At 46.7% G+C, this 21173-nt stretch overlaps 1 protein-coding gene across 2 annotated transcripts in view; it reads right to left on the bottom strand.

The window, feature by feature from the left end:
• Positions 1–747: 747 nt before the first annotated feature.
• Positions 748–21173, bottom strand: part of Adcy9 (adenylate cyclase 9) — a 121232-nt gene continuing 100806 nt past the window's right edge. For both annotated transcript variants that reach the window (XM_057773560.1, XM_057773561.1), the window contains exons 8-11: positions 16729–16888; positions 14448–14596; positions 11217–11258; positions 748–6052 (exon numbers count right to left, since the gene is read on the bottom strand). In XM_057773560.1, coding sequence (XP_057629543.1) covers positions 4861–6052; positions 11217–11258; positions 14448–14596; positions 16729–16888 — 1543 coding nt within the window. In that variant the 3' untranslated portion in view covers positions 748–4860. The remainder of the gene's footprint in view (positions 6053–11216; positions 11259–14447; positions 14597–16728; positions 16889–21173) is intronic.

Below are 21173 nucleotides of genomic sequence, written 5' to 3'. Positions count from 1 at the left end.
ATTGATATTTATATGATGAGAATTTGAGGGTCCTCAAATATATTTAAATCACACACATAAAACTGTAAATTATATTTTTGAAAAAAAATTTATTTAACTCCATTATTTCCAAGTGGGGATCCTTAAACAGATAGTGAAGGCCTTGCCTACAAGTCAGAATTAGAACTCATCGACCCTCTGGTTATTACAGGTAAGGGGTCGTTTACTGATCCATGAATTGAAATCTTATCCATTATTAAGAGGGAGGGTTTTGTTCATACTCATGTGGAATGCTTTGTGTGTGTGTGTAGGCTGGTGCTGGGTGCCTTTGCCTTTGGGGTCTCTCACTGACCTCAGAGCTCACTGATTTTGGTAGCTTGCTTTGGGGAATCCCTGTCTTTGCCTCGGCTGTGCCAGGATTACAGGAGGAGTGCCACACCCACTCGGCATTTCCAGGGAGCAGAACGCCGATGCTCACACTTCAAGGCACACGCTTTCTGGCTAGCCACCTGCTCAGCCCCAAAAGTGGAGTTTTAGGTGCACTTCTTTTTTCCAAAGGAAAGAGGCCACAACTTTAATCAAATTACTAAAGGCTCCTGAGGGGAAAAAAAACCATAAAATATAAAGAATCTCCTGCTTTTAATAAGTGAGGTTTTAACAACAGACATTTGGATTGCTTAATTCCGGTTTCCATAGACTTGCAGGCTCAGTAGAAGAGAGTTCCACAGGCTTAGTTACTCAGATACTAACAACTCTTTAGAGTCAGGCTTTTACTTTTTTTTTTTTTTTGTAAAGCAAACACACACACCTGGGATGGTTTTAAATGTGCATGTAGACAATATGCAAATAAGAACTTTTAAAACACCCCCTTTCACTTGCTGGTTCCTCCAGTCAGCTTTTCCCAGGTCCTTGGGATCTGGTCCAGGCGGCCATAACAACAGTGTGCGACGGCAAAGAGAAGCAACCATGTGCAAAAGAGATCGGAGATGAAAGAAACCACAAATGCTTAGCTGTACTGCAGAGATTAGAGGCAGCCTTTCTGGTCTGCAAAGATGTCTAAGTCCCCCACGTGCCCTCTATCGCCTAAGAGCATGTTCCTGTGAGACCTTCTGCACTTGAGGAGGCTCCTGCAGAAGCATGCAGCACTGCCGAGCAGGGAAGCACCTGGTCAGTGAGGTGTATGGTTGCTCTCAGCGAACCTTTATGTTGCTCACCAACCAACACTTGACCAACCAGGAAAAGCCTTCGGGTGAAGAGGTTCTACGCCCTGAAAGAGCGATGCTTTGGTTGTAGATTCAGAGGCACTGCAAACCTTTAAAGATGTGTCCAAAATGGCACATGAGCTTTTCTGGGGAGAGATTCCATAACTTACAAACAAAGCCAGGGTCTCACGTAGCCCAGGCTGGTGGTCTTGAACTCTGTCCGATGCTGAACTCCTGATCTTCCCTTCACTGTCTCCTAAGTAGCGGATAACAGGTGTGGTCACCAAGCGCAGTGAGTTCTGCACCCGACGGATTCTGAAACGGGACCTAGAAGAGCAGGAGGCAGCAGCATCCTGGCCCGCGGTCACCAATCGCCGTGAGATGCGCGCGTCTTGGGCGTCTTTTCAGAAAGCCTGTTGTGTTCTTAGTCAGTCCCTTCACTGAGATGGGGCATAATCAACTCCTAATGAAGCAGGGGAATTGTCAACTGTACAATGTGTCCTATAGCCTGATCTGTAATGTTCTGTGTAAAAATAAGTATTTCTCAATTAAAGTTGACTACAATAGGTGAATTCATCAATATAATAATAATAAAAATAATATTGCCCCAGAAACAAACAAAACTGGAATTTTGCTTTGCTTTTTCCTATTTTTAAAGCCATGATGGGAATAAAAAGTAAATCTTCCTGTTTTGGCTAAAAGTTGCAGACAATACAAGGGATGGGTGGAGGGCGGGCCTAATCTGAGGTCGTATCAAGCTTTTCAATGAGGAAATACCATACACCAAAGTTAAGTTTTAGAGTATTTTAATATCCATTTTTTTTCAGTGGATGCATTTTGAAATTCTTAGAATTAACAATTTAAAAAGAGCAGAGCAAAGGAAACATGGAAACACAAACAGTTGGCTCTTGCTAATTTAATTTCAGGATCTAGGCATGATGCGATTTTCAAAACAACCAATCAAAAAATGCTGACCTTGAAAATCAAGAGATTCAAACGCAGACTTTTCTTTGGAAAGTACCGGTGCCTACAGCCCAGGTGATGGTTGCACACTGCCTTTGGCTCTGTGTCATGTGCAAATGTGCAGGTGCAGTCCCCAGGAGTGAAGGGAGCCATGCGCAGGTGGCACAGTCTGTGGGGCTCGTCAAGCAGCTTAGGGGCTTATAACTGATGCTCTATGCTCATCTGCGTGGGATAAAATTATGTGTGCTTGATCATACTGATGTATAAAATCGCTCTGAGCCAGGACCGAGAAGGGAAGAGCAATTGCAACGCCAAGCGACTATTTACACACATTCAGTTCTGGAGTATTGCTTCCTGCCCTAGGTTCCTAAGAAGTATTGCCACCCGAAGGACACCGAGTCCACTGCCTAGAAGCCCAACTGTCTCCAGCTGTTTGTTCAATGCCAACAGACCAGGCTGCACAGCAGGCGCGCTGCAGAGCCCGTGGTTCTGTGTTGAGGTATGCTTTGGGGCAGGGAGCTGGGAAGGCCTCAGGGGCCTGGCACCCTGAAAGAAGAAAGAATGTCTGTGGTTCTTCAGGAAGGCTCAGGGTGTTTCCTAAGAGCATTGCACCCTGCGCGAGCTGCCCTCCATCCAGGGCTCTGTTTGTACAATGTCCAACTGGACTACCTGCTCAAGGCCAATGATTCTCTCCAGCTGGTTTGCGGGTCTATGGTTAGCGGGAGGGCGGGAAAGAATCACAGACGCGTTTGTAGCAGAGAAAGGAAGAAGAGTTTGGGAGGGAAAATGTGCGTAGGGATGAACTTGGTAGAGCACACCTTAACCAGGACTGCAAAGACACCGACAACCAGCTAGCTCCTCGGCTACGCAGCCTGGAGGTGGAACAAGACTGGCACTCACTCAGAGAGTACACGCCCTAATACTGACAGGCAGAAACCCAACATGCCCTAAATCCTAGTACAAGGAAAGAATCAGGTAGTGTTTTTAAGACAAAAAAATATCTGTGGCGTTGTACAAGAATACATTCTTTAGAAGCAAGAGGTATTGTCACAACCGTCTGTTCTTCGAGTTGGAAGACCAACAGGGAGCCAACTGGGATGGAAAGTCTCCCGGTCACTAGGTCCACTCGGGGCCTGGCGTGGCCATCCCAGGGGTCCCCAGGGGAAGTGGCTGACTAGAACTAAGATGTCACCTCCCTAGCATCAGCAGGTTCTGTCTGTCTTTGGGCGTGAGTGACAAGCGGATTCAACTCAGATGTGACAATTATACAGTGAGGTTTACCAGTGAAAGGACACACAGGGCACGGCATGAGACCCCCACCAAACAAAGCTGGCCCTTGGCTGCCTCTGAGCTGCACACCAGCGCCACCTGGAAAATGATGACGGCAGGGCACCTGTAGCCTGAGCTCCAATCAGCACAAACTGGAGACTCAGCATGGATAGACACAATTTCAAGCAAGGCTAGCAACCATTTTCCTTAGCGTCTCCGTGTCGGGCTGTCTGCACCTCCTTTGGCATACAGATGGTTCTGTCCCCGCTCGGTGCATGGTAAGAAACCCCTCTAGAGAGTCTGACTCGGCCAGCAGAGTTAATCCCACCACAGATCAGCCTGCACAGTTCAGCAGTGGGAGGCCTGGACAAAAGGGCTGCGAATCCCACTTGGGGCAGAGCCAGTTTTACTCCGGATCCCCACAAGGGGGAGCAGCACCCTGGGCGGCACCTTGGGCCACAGTGGATGAGACATGAAACGCTGAGGGGCATCTTGTCATTGATCTGCTGTGTCCTCTGCAAACTGCCCTGCCCACTCCGTTTCCCTCTACCAAAACTACCCAGTGCCCCCTCCCCATAATACACATTTTGACAAATAAATAAATAAATAAACGCAACCCTCAGATGGCTGAGTGTCTCCCTCAGGCGAGTTGGCTTCTGAGACGAACATCTTCGCTCTTGGCTGGAAGACCCCTCTGTGGAGGGTCAGGATGAAACACGGCTTTGAGATTCCTGAGGCCTGGTTTGTGAGCTTTGTGCCTGGTGAGTATAGGAAATCCTGGCCTGCGTGCAGATGAGCCCCTGAAAGTGCCCAGTGTTCGTGGGCCCAGGTACCCAAGAGATGCCAGGAGGAGGCTTGCTGAGTTTCCCAGCCCTGCTCCCCTTTATAGCCCCTCCCCCAGATGAGTTACTGGCACTTTATGTCAGATTCATAAATGCAAGTGTGTGCGTGTATGTGCTTAGAAAGGCCAGATGACTGAAAACACTATTACGTTTATAGAAAAAATAAACTGGAAAACACTGTATGAGGAAAAAAACTTGTGAGAAAAGGCAATAAAAACGGTATCTTAACCACAGCTTTTTTTTTTCTCTTTTTTTCTTGTTTTCTTTTTTTCCCCCCTAAAGAAGTCAAATAATACCCAGGGCCATGATTCCACCAGTGGCCTCGGCCATAGACTCAAGGCCAAACCCTGAAGGCACTTGTATTCCTCCACAGCTGAACGGATCCCCCAAGCTGGGGGCAGGCTTCCAGGAAAGGGAGAAAAGGAAAGAAGAGAGGGTGGAAATGGACCCTGAATAACTGTGATCCACACAGAGATCAGGGCTGAAATGACCACATGACACCACGTCCGGGAACAGGAACTGAGGCGCTAGAGAGCACGCCAGCCCGTCAGTACAAATATTATTGTGTGGATGGACGGAGCACCTCGGCAGCTCGCCACGCCGCCTCATACACTCTTGGAGACATTGAGCTTGGTGAGCTCATTGGCCTCTTCTATTCCCGTGTCTTCACACTCCTCCTTCCCTATGGCTTTTCCAAACCGAAACCTTTCCTCAGCTTTGGCCGGCTCTCTCCAGGGTCTCTTAGAGGACAGGTGCACTTCCTTGGCCTGTGTGTTGTCATCCGATCCCAAGGAAGTCTTGTCTGAGTACTGAACAGAAGGCACCAAGTTGGCGATCTCGTCCGTGGGAGACCGTCCAATGCTGCCGTCTACCTGCACACGGATGTCTGGGGAGATGGACAGCTGGTGCTGGGGCACGAGCCCATTGTCCATGCACTTTGGGTAAAGGTAGGTCTTCATCTGCCCTTTCCCCTTGACGTTCACTGTCCCGCGGTAGTCAAAGTCGTAACCCATCTTGCTCAGCACACGGTAGCTCTCTTCGCTCACCTGGATGCGGCACTCAACACCGGTGGTGTCCATCCTGCTGGCGATGTTGACGGTGTCCCCCCAGATGTCATACAGCAGCTTGGTGGTACCTATGACACCTGCTGTCAGGGGTCCGTGGTTAAAGCCAACCCTAAGCTTGAAGTTGAACCACAACATATTGTTGTTGAAGTCATCAACCACACGCATCATCTCCTTGGCGAATTCAAAGAGGATCCGCAGATGCTCCTGTGGGTGGCCGCCCTCCTGACACTGGGCAGTGTTCAGCCCCGATGCTGCCATGTATGTGGCCCCAATGGTCTTGATCTTCTCGATGCTGTTATAGTCTGGCTTGCTCAGAAGCTCATCAAAGTCCCCGATCAGCTCATTGAGGACCCGGTAGCACTCCTTGCCCCCTTCGTAGTTCTCTTCGTAGAACTCGCTGAAGTTGACGATGCTGGCAAAGATCACGCCTCCACTGTCGTGGTTCTTGGAGTATGTCTGGGAGACTTTCAGCTGCTCGGCCACATGGTAGGGGATGATGTTCCTCAGCAGCCAATCAGCCTGATCCCTCATGCTCTGGATCTTGGTGCGGTGCAGATCCGCTTCCACGTCCCCATGGTAGTGCAGGCGGTAGCTGACCTCGAACTCTCGGTTGAGGAACCAGACCAAGAGCAGCAGGAGAAAGAAGGTGAGAATGAGCTCCCTGCCTATGAGGCTGGCCGGCCTCCTGCTGTCCGGCAGCAGTGAGCTGTTGCACGGGTTCCCGCTGGCACTGGGGAGCAGAGAGATGAGAAATGACACAGCTGCTCAGAACACCTCTAAGGGAGTGCCCCAAACACGCTCAGATAGTGAGCCTGCTTTGCTCAGGGTGGCTGAGTATTACCCTCGACACCTCGAGGCCAGAAAGCAGCCTGGTTATTCTGCAGGCTTCAGGGACACTTTTGTTTTATTTACATTTCATTTGGTTTCTTGAAATCAGGTCTCATGCAGCCAAAGTTGACCATGAACTTGCTATGTAGCTGGAAGCTGGCCTTGCATCCATCCTCCAGCCTCCATACCTACACGACAGGCTTGCAGCCCTGGCCCACTAAGCCCAGCTCTAACTGCTTTTTAAAAGAATTCATTAGAGCCGGGCGGTGGTGGCGCACGCCTTTAATCCCAGCACTCGGGAGGCAGAGGCAGGCGGATCTCTGTGAGTTCGAGGCCAGCCTGGTCTACAAAGGGAGTTCCAGGACAGGCTCCAAAGCTACAGAGAAACCCTGTCTCGAAAAACCAAAAAAAAAAAAAAAAAAAAAAAAGAATTCATTAGATTAAAAAAGATCTTTTCTTTTTCCTCAACTATTTCTTTTAGAAAATCTCAACCTTATGGAAACTTTAAGTTTCATAAAACAAACACTCGGAAGCTCTTCACCTGGATCTGACAACTGTTAAATGTTGCCTCTCTGCTTCTCCTCTCAACACATACAGAGACACACATGACACACACACACACACACACACACACACAAGTACTTTTTCCTAAACATTTTGAAAGTAAGTTGCTGGTCTAACTATTTTAGTGTGCGTCTCCCAAGACAAGGCCATTTGAGACAATCTTAGTGTTTTCAAAAAGAATACGAGATTTGTACACTTAGTAACATCTACTGCACGTGGTGAGGGTGTCGGTCAGCACAGCGCGGGACAGTCTTTCCTCTGAGGTGACACAGAGCTATCTGTCGTGGCTGTGGAGGAATCTAAGACAGGGAGGCACCACGCTCACACTGAGGGAGCTGCAGTTACGATGAAACATAACATTTTGGGGAACATTCCTGTACCCTCGTCTCTTTTTTCTCTTTTATTCACAGTCTTTTATTTTCTAAGTATAAATTCTGATCACAATTAGAGACTAATTTACACTAGAATAATTCAACTGCATGTCATCATTTCTTGTAAAAGCATCTGTGATGTTACATAATGTTTCTTTCTTGAGACTCAGACATTTACAGAGTTGAATAGTGTGTTCTCTACATTCTTGGGAGCTATATCCTCCTTTGCATATATTGGATTATTGAATAATTTTAAACGTTGTGTATTTAGAATTTAATTAGACATTCCCAAGAACTCCTTTTCGGTGCTGGAGATTGAGCCCAGGCCCTTGCATTTAGGCAAACGCTCTCTAAGCTATAGCCCCAGCCTTCAAACCATTTTCCTAGAGGCCACACTTCCTGGATTTGCTACACAGCTAATGCTAACCTTGAACTTCTAATCGTCTTGCTTCCACTTCCCAAGCATACACCACCAAACTTGCTTAGGCTTTTCCCGCTCTGTTAAAAATACTGCATGCTCAATCATAGAAAATTTGGGGGAAAAGTAAAAATTTAAAAACCGATTCATCCATTGTCCTACTACCCAGGCCAGTTAACATTAACATTTGAGTTCCTCCTCCCTCCTTCTATTCCCTCCTACTTTTAGAGTAACTGCGACTGTTCAGTTTATATTAGTTTTACAAGTTAATGCATTTCTAAACTGCCCGAGGTAGGCTGTTAGATTTGATGTAAAGGTGGACTTGGTGACTGTGTCAATATAAATGGAGAGGAAGCTGATGTGTCCTCAGGTGAGACGCGTCTAGGGCACAGAAACCTTAATTCCTTAGCCGCCTATTTAATTAAAGTTTTATTGTTACCTCTGACATAAGGGTATTTAAAAAGAATGGATTTAGGAAGACCTGGTGGCACACATCTGTTACCCTAGCACCTTGGAGGCAGAGACAGGAGTGTCAAGAGTCTGAGGTTATCCTTGAATACACAGCAAGTTCAAGGCCAGCCTGGGCTACAGAGATCTTATCTCAAAAAAAAAAAAAAAAGACAAAAAAAGAAAGGAAAGGAAAGGAAGAAAAAAGAGGAAGGAAAGAAAGGAAAAGAAAAAGTGAACTTGAGGTCACTGAGACACTCCCCAAAGAGCCGTCACAAAGGCCTGCCATTGGACTGGTCGTGTGGGCTTCTCTGGTAGGACACATGGAGAGTATGGGGGCCTCTGGCAAACCACACCTTCCCAGCCGGGACTTGGTGCCAGCTGGGCAGGGGAGGCCACCATCCTCGGAAAGGCTGGGACCGGGGAAAGGTTCCGTCATCCCTGGAACAGGGATGTGCAGTTCATGCTGACCACGCGCTCTCCCTCCAGGCTTTGTATGTGGCCTGCTATTAAGTCAGAGCTCTTGACTGAGATCCTCACAGCTCACGGGGAGGGGCTCCTGAGAGAAGCTTCTCCTCTGCTGAACCCTGGAATCCAGCTAGGCTGGCAGGGGACCTGCACGCGTTCACAGCTCAGCGGTTGGGAACGGGACAGAGCTCTCTATGATAGGGTACCCATGCTTATCTATTTTACTTATTTCATTGAGACAAATGGTAATGCCTGTGATTCTCAAATGCTAAGCAAAGTGACCACTTTGTTTAACAGACTAAAACATGAAGTCCTCTGGCTGGGCTTTTTTTCTTTTTCTTTCTTTTTTTTTTCTTCGAGACAGGGTTTCTCTGTGGTTTTGGAGCCTGTCCTGGAACAAGCTCTTGTAGACCAGGCTGGTCTCGAACTTACAGAGCTCCGCCTGCCTCTGCCTCCCGAGTGCTGGGATTAAAGGTGTGCGCCACCACCGCCCGGCTCTGGCTGGCTTTTAAGTAGAGCTGGGGAAGGGTCTGGGCTGCGGAGAAGCCAGCCCTGTCTCCTGTGAGCATGGCTTGCTGGTCTGGGGCTAAGTTTCGTTTTGCTTTTTCCAATGTTGCACATCGAATAACTGCCCCCTCTAGTAAGAACAGCAGGCTTAACATTAACTGCTCTAAACCTCAGTGGGAGAAACAGGCCACAGTACCCGTGTTTCCATAATCAATCTCACGCTCTCTCACTTGCTGGCCTCCTGGGGGACTGAACTTAGGTCAAAAGAGCTGGCAGCAAAGCACCAGTGAGTTTTCTCATTGGCCCATACCTTTAAAAACACTTTATTTGGTGTGTGCCTGTGCGTGCATGCGTGCGTGTGTGTGTGTAAGTGAATGCCTCGTGTGTCAAGGTCAGAGGGTAAGTCTGTGGAATTGGCATTAAGCAGCCGGTGTTGTACTCTCCGAGCCATTCTGCCCTATACCAGATTTGGCTTTATTAATACAGGGTCTCGGGTCACTCAGGCTGTCTTGGAATTAACTCACTACGTAGCTGAGGACGACCTTGAACTTTTGATCCTCTTGTCCCTACTTCCAAGTGCTGGGATTATGGCGTCTGGTGAAGCAACCAGCAATTCTTATTCTAAGATTGTGGACAAAGATAGACAATTCCAGTTCTAGATTCAAATAGCAAAGGCCAGTTTTCAAAGGGAGACTTTTGGTGTGCTGGTGGTTCTGGCGATAAGTGCTCTACCTCTGAACTATTCCCAGCTCTTTGATTTTCATTTCCATTTTGAGACAGGGTCTCAAAAAAGTTGCTCAGGCTGGCTTTGAGCTCACTCTGTAGCCCATGCAAGCTTTCCTGCTCTCTTGGCCTCCTGCATAGCTGAGATTACAGGTTTGCACCATCATGGCCCAGTCCAAAAGAGGAATTTGAGGTGAATAAATGTAGGAGTTAACTTATAACTGAATGCTGGGACATTAAGCCGCTAATGGAAGTTAATAATAATGCATGTCTGTTACCATGCAAAAGAGGGGTTTTAAAGCAGAAAAATAAATCAAAGAAACAGAAAGCAAGAGGCACTTGTAGCTCTAACCAGCGAGCGAGGCAAGGCAGCTGTTGACATTGGCTCTACTAGGGCTGCACATACAGGACCACACCGTCACTTGCCTCAGACTCACAGCAATGCCCCTGCCTCAGCTTCCAGAGCGCTAGTATTACAGGCTTGCATGCCATGGTCGGCGTCGTGTTACTGCTTTTCGAGGGCACAATTTAAGCTGAGTTGAAGATCAGTGGAGGACACTGGCACAGCATGTTCAGTGCCCTGCGTTTGGGTCCCAGGATTGGGAAATGTGGTTAATATGTGATATATTTCTTCTGTGAACTCTGAGTACTTTGTCGAAATTTCATCTGTGTGCGCTTTTTGTTCTACAAATGTTTTTCTGTCTGTTTTGGTTTTCTTTCCCTTCCTTTTTAATTTGTCATTCATTATTTTCCTTGTAACCTATTTATTATTGACAAGACTGGAAGGTTATCTGTCTTAAGGGGCATGAAATATTTTTCTAATTGTTGTAGTTTAAATATTTATTTTTATTTTTGTGGTCTGCATGTACTAATACAGGGGCAGGTGTGGCTCTAGATACGCATGGACACAGCACACATAATTTTTACCTGTTCCCTTCAATTTTTAAATTAAATATTTAACCCTTGCTTTACACTAAACATATAATTCAAATATTAATTATTTCAAATTTCTCATTAGATTATTATTTTTTTTTTTTTGGTTTTTCGAGACAGGGTTTCTCTGTGGTTTTGGAGCCTGTCCTGGAACTAGCTCTTGTAGACCAGGCTGGTCTCGAACTCACAGCGATCTGTCTGTCTGTGTGGCATGATGAGGTTATGTGGAGAGGCCAGGGGAGTTGCTTTTTCAACCTCTCTTACATGGGTTCTGGGGATCAAACTCAGGTTGCTTTTCTCATGGCATGCACCTTTAACAACAGAGCCATTTGGACGGCTCCAAGTCAAAATACTTTAGATGATAAAAATTTTCTTTGATTTGTTCCTGTATAACATGTTAAAGTCTTGCATAAAACTAACTCTAATAAATGACTTAGTGACCAATCATCTTCCCAGTAAGATACAACTGTGACTGGACACTTTAACACACAGCTATTGCTTGCTTTCTCAACCCAACACACACAAGCACGCGCACACACTTGTACAGTTTATTTGTAGGATGTGTGCCTTCAGGACACAGAGTGGAGAGACGGCTGCTCTCACTTGTCAGACACAGGCCCAGGTTGAAAGCTTACCTGAAGTTCTGTGCTGTATCCAAGGGTGACATCACTATGGAACTGGAAAGAAAATGTATAAAAATATTACAGAAAACAAAAAAGACATTATTAAAATCAACCCAAGGGTCTGGAGAGATGGCTCAGGGGTTAAGAGCACTGGTTGCTCTTCCAGAGAACCTGAGTTCAATTCCCAGCAACCACATGGTGGCTCACAGCCATCTATGGTGGGGATCTGATACCCTCTTCTGGAATAAAGAAGTACATGCAGATAGAGCTCTAATATAGATAAAATAAATAAATAAAAACCTTTTAAAAATGTAACGCAAAGTTTTAGTCCTTGAAAGCTATTTAAGATAATAAAGGAAGACAAGTTAGTAGTTAGTCATCTATAATAATCAAACTTGTAGTCATGTTAGGTATGTTTTCAAGGTTAAACAGAGAAATATTTTAGGTAGATAGCTGGTCTTCCAACACTTCTCTTTCGTAAAAGAAAAGGCAAATTCAGGCTTTTGTTTACTACCTGACAAGCACTGAGCCCTGGTAGTTCCAGCAACAACTGGGACTGGGCTGTAGGCTCAGAGGGTCCTCCATGTGGAGGAGGTCTTGGTGCGAGGTAACCTAGTTCCACTCCAAAACCTGCTGTTTGCCTTATAGCAGGAAGGCAGATGGGAGGCCGCTACTTTGTCTCTCTGGATCACAAGCCAAAGCTGTGACTAAATGTCACCGTGAGTGGTTCACAGCATCTGAGGTTAAAGGCTGTTGAGGAATTCCATACTCTTTGTATAGAGCATTGTAATGGCCAGGAATCCAGATGCCCCACAAAGGCAGGAGACAGCCTCAGTTCACTTAATGCAATTCCTTGTCACAGCCTCTCTGCACTGGCTGACAGCTCTGCTTCAAATTCCCTTTTGCTCTTGGTTTGCAGAGAACATGAATATGTTTCACATTTGCTACAAAATGGTGAGGAAGCCGAGGATAGAAAGTCACTCTGCTCACGGATCACCAGTGCCCTCTGATACCCGAGGACACAGCTAATAGTGCTGAGCAGCATCCACTACAGCGCTGGTCCACAGTGACAGCAATGACACTCCCAAGGGGCCCCTGGGAAGTGTGGCAGTCCCTGGCTGTGATAATAAGTTAGGGAGCAGGAATGTTAGACATGTTAGATGTATTGCAAAGTATAATGGAGAACTGTCCACTGCAACTTTAAAATAACCTGCGCCCTCTTCCCTGGTCCCAGCAGATTTATAAACAGGTGGTTCTCCACTGCACCTGGGAAGCACCTGGGACGCACCGCCCTAAGGAGTTATGAGAAAAGCCTGATATTTAGATGTTGTTACACAAACAGAAGGTTAATTGGCTTAAGAGATCATGAACTGTTGTCAAGCACTAACTGTGAGCATTCTGCTATCCTAGTCTCTGTTCCATTTGCAACTATGTACTTAGCTGACAAAGCCAGTTGCTGGAGCAATAGGAAACTTGAGATACATTTTAGCGAACTAAGAACAAACTATGCACCTGGTGGAACCTGCAGCCGAAAGCAATCTCACTGCTCTTTGCCTGCATTGGGTGTTTTTATTTTACTTCGTTGACTGGTTGCTTGCTTGGTTTGACTGGAAGAGGTCTCACTCTGAGGCCCACACTACCCTCAAACCTCCTGTCTTTCTGTGGCCCCTGCCAGAAGAATAGTTTTTATTTTTGTTTTATCCATGAAACAGGGTCTCATGTAGCCCAGAAGGCCTCAGACATACAGCCATAAAGACCTTGAACTCCTTCCTGATCCTCCTTCCTCTACTTATGTGGTAAGATTATAGGCATGTGCCACCAAGTTTGGTTCTTCTAGTTTTTTGTTTTGTTTGTTTGTTTGTTTGTTTTTTTGCTTTTTTTTGTTTGTGTGAGGGTATTTTATGCTTTTTAAAAAAAGATGCCGGGCAGTGGTGGCGCATGCCTTTAATCCTAGCACTTGGGAGGCAGAGGCAGGTGGATCTCTTTGAGTTCAAGTCCAGCCTGGTCTTCAAGAGCTAGTTCCGGGATGGGCACCAAAGCCACAGAGAAACCCTGTCTCGAAAAACCACAAAAAAAGTTTTTTTTATTTATTACATATACAATGTTCCATCCGCCTGTTTGCCAGAAGAGGGGATCATATCTCATTACAGATGGTTGAGAGCCGCCATGTATGCTGGGAATTGAACTCAGGACCCCTGAAAGAGCAGTCAGTGCTCTTAACCTCTGAGCCATCTCTCCAGGTCCCATTTGTGCCTTTTGTTCATTTGTTTTTTGAGACAGAGTTTCTTTGTATAATTCTGGCTGTCCTATAACTTGCTCTTTAGACCAGGCTGCCCTCGAAATCAGAGTTCTGCCTGCCTCTGCCTACTGAGATTAAAGGTCTGTCTCTCCACCATGCTCCCGGCAATCTCTTAGTCTTGCTATGTAGCCTAGGCTGGACTCAAATTTGAAATCCTCCTGCCTCGGCTTCCCGAGTACTGGAATTTCAGACCTGCATCCCTCTGGCTTTTCCTCAGCTCTTTCATCATCCTGACTCTCATACCTTTCTTAGATCCCAATTCCTAAGTCATCACCCTACCACAGTCATGAGTCTGGCAGAGGCAGGCACCCAAGGACATCTATATTCAAATATATACAGGTCGAATTCCCAAATCCAAGCGGCTTGGATCATGCTTGTGGAATTCTGAATATATGCACACAACTGATTATCTTTTAGGGTATCTTTTAGGGATAAGTCCTTTGGACTTTGAGTAAGTCCAAAGTTCACTTGTATTTCAGTATATGTGTGTGTGTGTGTTATACACAAAAACTGAAAGTAATGTTAAACAAATTTTTAAATAATTTTGTGCACGGATCAAAGCTTGTGGACCCTGAGTTATCAGAGTTCTGGCATTGGAATCATACCAACACTCAAAAATTTAGATTTTCTAGCGTCCAGAGTTGAGGCTTTCGGATTAAGGATGCTCCACCTATGGTGTGCTGTTATAAATGGTTTTATCTTTCTCATATCATCCTTATGGCACTTTAGTACTTTTGGGGTTTTTTTGGGGGGGGTTAGTTAGTTAGTCCTGGGGACTGAACTGAGGGCCTTTGCAGGCCAGGCTGGTACTCTTTGGGTACTACGTGTGCTGGAAGCTATTCCACGTCATGATGGAAAACATCACACAGCACTGACACGGAGCCATTGCCGAGCCTAAGAGATGCTAGGCGGGGAAGGCACGAGGTGAGAGTGCGGCCACGTACCTGTCCTGGCACAGGGAGATGTAGAGCAGAAGCAATGGCCCAGCCCCCACGATGGTGGCGAGAGAGGACCTCATCCAGGAGCTGAGCTGGCAGAAGTTACAGTACTGCACCACGGCCACCAGCACCGCAGAGCCCGTGAACATGGTGGACTGCAAGAGAAGGCTCTGTTAGCGGTCTGCCCACCTCCACGGTGCCCCCATCCTGTCCACAAAAACACCCGTGCTCTGTCCGACATCAACCACCTCTGCTAACACTTGTGATGCCTGAGTGTAGAGTTCCCCAGAGACGCGTGAGTGTGACAGGGATGCTATCCTGGGAGGTTGTGGAATCTTTGCGAAGTAGAGCCTAGCAGGAGGAAGTGGGTCTCTGGAGGCCAGGGCCTTGAGGTTTATAGTCTTTTCCCATCTCTGCTTCCTGTCTCTCTGACTGTAAGGAGACACGGAGCCTCAGCCAGAGCCACACCTTCCCCACTATGACACTTTATCCCCCGAGGTCCTGAGCCAGAACCAATTCTCCGCCCCTTAAAATGTTTCTCATCACACACTGGGTCATGGTGACAAGAAGCAGCCATGAATCATACAGAGGTCTTCCTCTGGGTAACCTACCAGTTTTATATACAGATCACACGTCTGTCCCATAGCACAGCATATGAGGTTACATGTCCGCACTGCTAGGAGAGTATTCCTCCAGGCATGTAAAATGGCATCACTTTGACGGACAGAAAAGAGAAGCTGCTTACTGGGGCCCTATCACTGTGGGATTAGTCACCGTCCTTAGTCCTGCTATGAGCACTGAGATGTGAGCTGATGCTAAGATACCAGATGCCCCCTAGTGTGACATGATTAATGAAAACCGAGAGACAGATACTGGGGTTCAACCTGAAGATCAGAAAGCAAAGCAGTCAAGTCACTAGAGAGCTCCTGCCTTTATGAAATCTTCAGACTGAAAGAGAGCGAGTTCCTATCTCATCCAACCTTATGTTTCTCTCTGGTGCTGGGATTAAAGGCATGCACCACCACCTGGCCTCTATGGCTAACTAGTCAGGCTGCTTGGTTAAAGGTGTGTGCTACCACTGCCTGGCCTGTATGGCTGACTAGTGTGGCTGTGTGTGTTCTGATCTTCAGGCAAGTTTTATTTGTTAAAATACAAATGAAATATCACTACAGCCTGGTAGCTCTTCTCACACTCAGACATACACTGCAGTAGAGCTCAGCCTAAAGGCCAAGAAGCAAATCTTTCCCACAACTAGCTCATTCTTCATGGAGTTAATTCCAAAGCTCCTTCCCAGAGCAGCAGCTAATCCAGGAGCCTGTCAGCGGCTTTAGCAGATAGGCATATTGTCTCGTGTCGAATGGGCTCATGGGGCAGAAGCCTCTTTATAAAGCCTGAGGTACAAATGTGTGCTCTGCCGCAGGGCTGCGTCTCAGTACACCCTTCACATACCATTAGGCTGGGGATGTGACTCCGTGGCCACGTATAAGCAAGGTCTTGGGTCTGAGTCTCAGCATCCCCCAAATTAAAAACAACAGTGTGACAAATGAAAATTATCATAAATAAAAAGGCATGTAAAGACTCCTAGGCTTCCAAACACCATAGCTTGGTCTAGTTTCACCACGCTCAGAACTCCTACATAATCACACAGCTGGACAAAGCCATCCAATACCAAGCCTATTTGCTCTCTGCTATTCACCGAGCTCTGAAAGTGAAAATAAACAACTTCCATGTGATCTTAGCAAAATGGCTGAAAAGGATGGAAGCAAAATCAGAATTGTTCTTTGGGTATACGTCTGCACCACTGTAAGGCCAAAAGGCTGAAGCTCTGAACCACAGGAAGTCGAGATTGTAATTGATCTGAAACTGATGGATACTGAATGAAGTTGGAAAAGCCTTGTACCTACTTTTCCGGCATAGCCGCCAGCAGGTCTATCCTACCAAGTTTTTGGTGTGTGTGTGTGTGTGTGTGTGTGTGTGTGTGTGTGTGTGTGTGTGTGTGGACACAGGGTGTTGTATATACAGTCTGGACTATCTTCAAATTCTATGTCGTTGAGATGACCCTGAGCTCTTGATGCTCCTGTCTCCACCTTCCAAGTGCTGGGCCACAGGGACACGCCACCACGCCCAGCTCATGCTTTGTGTTTGAGGAGGATGGCTGGAAGCAGTGACAGAGGATACTCTTTGAGGACTTGTGTGTCATCCCTATCCCAAGGAATCAGACTTAACGTGAGAGAAGGCACTGGGGAGCCTGGAAAGCACAGAGAGAAGTTGGTATGCTGCTACTTACATGTATGTTTGTCTCAAACTCAGAGGTGATGTGTGAATAGACAGCCAGGGCAGGGAGAGAAACCAGGACGGCCCCTATGCAGTGTCGAGGGAGCCAGCCAGCAATCCATTCCAGCGACCGTTTCGTGCACATCATGACATGCTCTAGGAAGAACACCATTCTGGGACACAGAGGGCAGAGGATCAGGAGAAGAGGGTTAGCACACCGTGTCTCAACTGTCCCATATTGCAGTTTATGATGCTGGGGGTGAGGGGTACATAGGGCAAAAGACTGTACCCCCTAACTTGTCAGTGAGTGAACTGGCTATATCCAGATCTTCAAACCCAACTGTAAAGACACCTGCTCCATTTGGGCAAAATACGCTTATCAAAAACCTCCGTGGGTCTGTGAAAGAACAGTAACAACTCCAAATTAAGTCTCCTGTGGGTCAGGAAGCCCTGAATGGGGCCTATCTGGAGGTGTTCTATTGAGCCTTTTATGGGCACAATGGGAGAAGGTTGTTGTTAGTAGGCAGGGATAGAGATGCCTTGCCAGGGTCACACAGTGACACTCCACTGGGACCCACAAAACCACAACTGGACCATGGGGATGACAGAATACAGCAGACAGGTTTTTCATTTCCTAAAAGAGGCGCTTTCAGATTCCAGCAACAGCATCTTATGGTTCTTCTTACCATTGTGATGGCAATGTGGTAAAATCTCCCTATGAAGAACAGGAACTGAGTGTATGGGCTGAGGACAGTGCTGAGCAATGGCCCGTGGTCAGGGTAAGGCTGGCAGTGGGAGGTGTAAATGGAGACCAAGCTTTTGTTTCCTGGACGCCCAAACCCAAATAATCACACAGAAACGATATTAATTACAACATTGTTTGGCTAATCACTTAGGTGTATTCCTAGATAGCTCTTACATCTTAAATTAACCCATTTCTATTCATCTAAGTATTGCCATGAGGCTGTGGCTTGCCAGTAATGTTCTGGCATCTTGCTCCTTTGGCAGCTACGTGGCATCTCCCTGGCTCTGCCTTCTCTCTCTCTGTATCTTTGTTTGGACTTCCCACCTAGTTTTACTCTGTTAAGCCATTGGCCAAAACAGCTTTATTTATCAACCAATAAAAGCAACACATACACAGAAGGACCTCCCACATCAGGTAGGTGGAAAAGGACACTGGGATCTCAGGATGGAGACTCTCTTTGGCTTATTGCTGGGGGTATGGACGGGCTCACTGCCTTCACCTCTGGTCAGGGACCACTGTGGTGATCAGTAGCACAGGCATCTTGCACATGCCAGAACTTGCATCTTTGGCTTTAAACCCTAAACAGCTATATTGGCTATGCTTAGCCATAGCCATGACCAGCAATTCCCTATCCCCTGGCCGTTTACCACAGAGATTCAAGTACACTTTTAGGATCCCTGGGCTCTTCTGGCTTCCTAAAATCTAAATGAAAACAGAGGCCTTGGAACATCATTGAGAAAAACCACAGATATCCTCACAGGTGGGACTCAGAGCCCAGAGACAGGGGGACAAAGGGAGCTGAGTCCCAACCAGGAGATGGAATGCTCAAAAGACTTCACCATGGTTCCCAAGATCACACAGTTTTAAGGGAAGGCCAGCTGGTCTCAATGCTTTTCTCAGGGCCGGGGCGGAAGGAGGAGGCTCCGAGCTTCCCTGGGCACCTATGTAACCCACCACATAGGTCTTTCTGATCTTATATCAGCCTCTTTCCCCAGGGCTGGGGCGGAAGGAGGAGGCTCCGAGCTTCCCTGGGCACCTATGTAACCCACCACATAGGTCTTTCTGATCTTATATCAGCCTCTTTCCCCAGGGCTGGGGCGGAAGGAGGAGGCTCCGAGCTTCCCTGGGCATCTATGTAAGGTCTTTCTGATCTGGTCTCAGCCTTTGCCACTGTGACACTGCATTGTCCACGTAGGAGTAAAGTGGCCAGCTGGCTCACCAGACTCATACAGAGTGCACAGGTAGGAACACTTCTCTGCAGCTAGGCTCAGGTGGGGCTAATTCTTCCAGACTAGATATTAAGGGACAGAAAGGATCAAAAGAGCTATAGTAAAAAGGCATAGAGACCAGGAACTCCAGGCTTTCAACAGAAACCTCAAGGGTTTGGGAGTAAGAGAATATACACAGGTCTAGGGAGTTTCAGGGGGTGACATAAACGTCTTCAAATTACATTGTGATGATATTTGTACAATTCTTTAAATTTACTCACTTTAAATAAACTCACAGATTTCTACACTTTTTTTTGGCAGTGCCAGGTATTGAACTCAGGGCCCTGACCCCACCACTGGGCTACCTCCCCAGCCTCTGAATTCTTTATCGGAATGAATGAGTTTATTGCATGTGAACTGTCATAATAAAACTCGTTCTATTTTTAATGTTTGGTTTTCTGAGATTGGATCTCACAAAGCTTAGACTGGTCTCAAACTTGGCAGCTTGCCAAATAGGACCTTTGACTTCTGGTCCTTCAGCCTCCATTTTCCAAATGCCTGGGCTTACAGGTACGCACCACAATGCCCAGTTACATGTTCATTTAAAAAACAAAAGGAAAACAATCCAGGTCTGGTGGTACAGACACTCAAGAGGCCGAGGCAAGAAGACCAGGAGTTCAATGCTGGCCTAGGCTACTTAGTGAGACCCTGTCTGAAAATATAAAGAAAAAAGACTGGGTGTGTATCTACCTCAGGAGATGACACTTGCCCAGCATGTGTGAGATCCTGGGTTCAATTCCCAGCACCACCGAAACAACAAATACAAAAGAAAGAAAAAGAACATATAGAGGCGGAGGCAGTTCTCGGCCTGAGTTCTGGAGTAGCTCCTGGCAGGACGTGTGTGAGCCATTTCTTAGGATGCAGGAGAGTGGGGGCTGTAGCAGGGGGCTGCTTGTTGTGGCAGGAGGCTTCGTTGTGAAAGATAATCTAAGGGATGGTGCAGACACATCTTTCCAACTGGGGCTAAGGGCAACTTAGTAGCTAAGAGGGAGCTGCAGGATGGTGGGTGAGGAAGGAAGGAGGTGAGTGTCCCAGCCAGCCCACCTTAGGAAGGAAAGATAAACACGGAAGTCTCAGGACCAGAGCTAAGCTGTATGTTTTTTCTGCTTTGGGGTGCTGCCATTTCTGATTTAGCTCAAGCTCTTGGGGGCAATTATCAGCGGATTTAGTTAGGCTGATGCATGGCAGGGCTGATCAAGGTAGTAGGACCACTGTCACAGTAGTCAGGAGGAGAGCATCTTTTAGGATGGGGATACTTGGTAAGTAAAAGGCTCTGGGCATCCACACCTACTAGAAACAGCAGAGAGCTATGGGCTTCCTAGAACCTTGGGCTGGCCTTTTGCCTGTTTAAAATGGGCTGCTTTATTCTGGTATACACATAGGTGATTGTCTTGCTCAGTCATCATCACAGAAACTTCCTCCTGCAGTAGACGGGAACACAGAGACCCACAGATGGACAATGTGAAGAGGATCACTCAGTCCTAAATGGGATGTCTGGGGCTGGAGATGGCTCAGCAGTTAAGAGCAGCAGTTCTTCCAGAGGACCTGAGTTCAATTCCCAGCACCTCCATGGCGGCTCACAACCACCTGTAATGAGATCTGGTGCCCTCTTCTGACCTGCAGACATGCAGGCAGAATATTTGAACACATAATAAAAAAATAAATCTTAAAAAAAATAAATGGATGTCTTTACAAAACCCCTCTCCTCAAGGGTTATGAGCTATGTTGAGAACAGGAAGTGGAAATATCGTATGAGCCAGAGAGTATAGACGATTCCAAGAAAACCATGTCTTCCAGATACAACAGGACTGATGCACATTTGAACTCAGAGAGACCGAGGCAGCCTGCGCCATGTGTCTGAGCCAGATGGGATCCCGAATCCCAAAGCTGAGAAGCAGAAGTGGACAGGAGCTCTCATCCCTAACCAAGAAGCTATCTTCAATTGACAACTGCTTGCAAAGTAAAAATTATTTTCTCCAGAGGAGTCTCACTAGGCATATAAACCACACTTAAGGGCAGGCCCCATGCCCAGCAGTAGATGGCCAACACAATAAAATCATTGCTACTTTTGTGTTTCTTGTGCTTTCTCTTTCTTTTAGCCTGTTTGTTTTCTAAACAGAAAGAAGGAGGCATGGAGTTGGAATTCGATGGGCTGGGAAGATCTGGGAAGAGATGAAGGAGGGGAAACTAACCAAGAACATACTGTATAAAAATTATTTTCAATTAAAAAATAAAATGAGCTAGCTGTCTTTTTATTATTGAGCTGTATGAACTTGATATGCTATCGGTTTTAGATCCTTGTCACAGATGTGACCTATTATTTCTTCTCACTCTCAGGTGGTTTTTGTTTGTTTTGAGACAGGTCTTGTGTAGCCCAGGTAGCCTTGAACTTGCTAAGTAACCAAGATGGGTTTGAATTTCTGATTCTCCTGCCTCCGTCTTCCA

This window comes from Chionomys nivalis, chromosome 7 (assembly GCF_950005125.1).
Source record: "Chionomys nivalis chromosome 7, mChiNiv1.1, whole genome shotgun sequence".
NCBI classification, from domain to species: domain Eukaryota; kingdom Metazoa; phylum Chordata; class Mammalia; order Rodentia; family Cricetidae; genus Chionomys; species Chionomys nivalis.
This window is presented reverse-complemented; position numbering and strand designations above follow the sequence as displayed.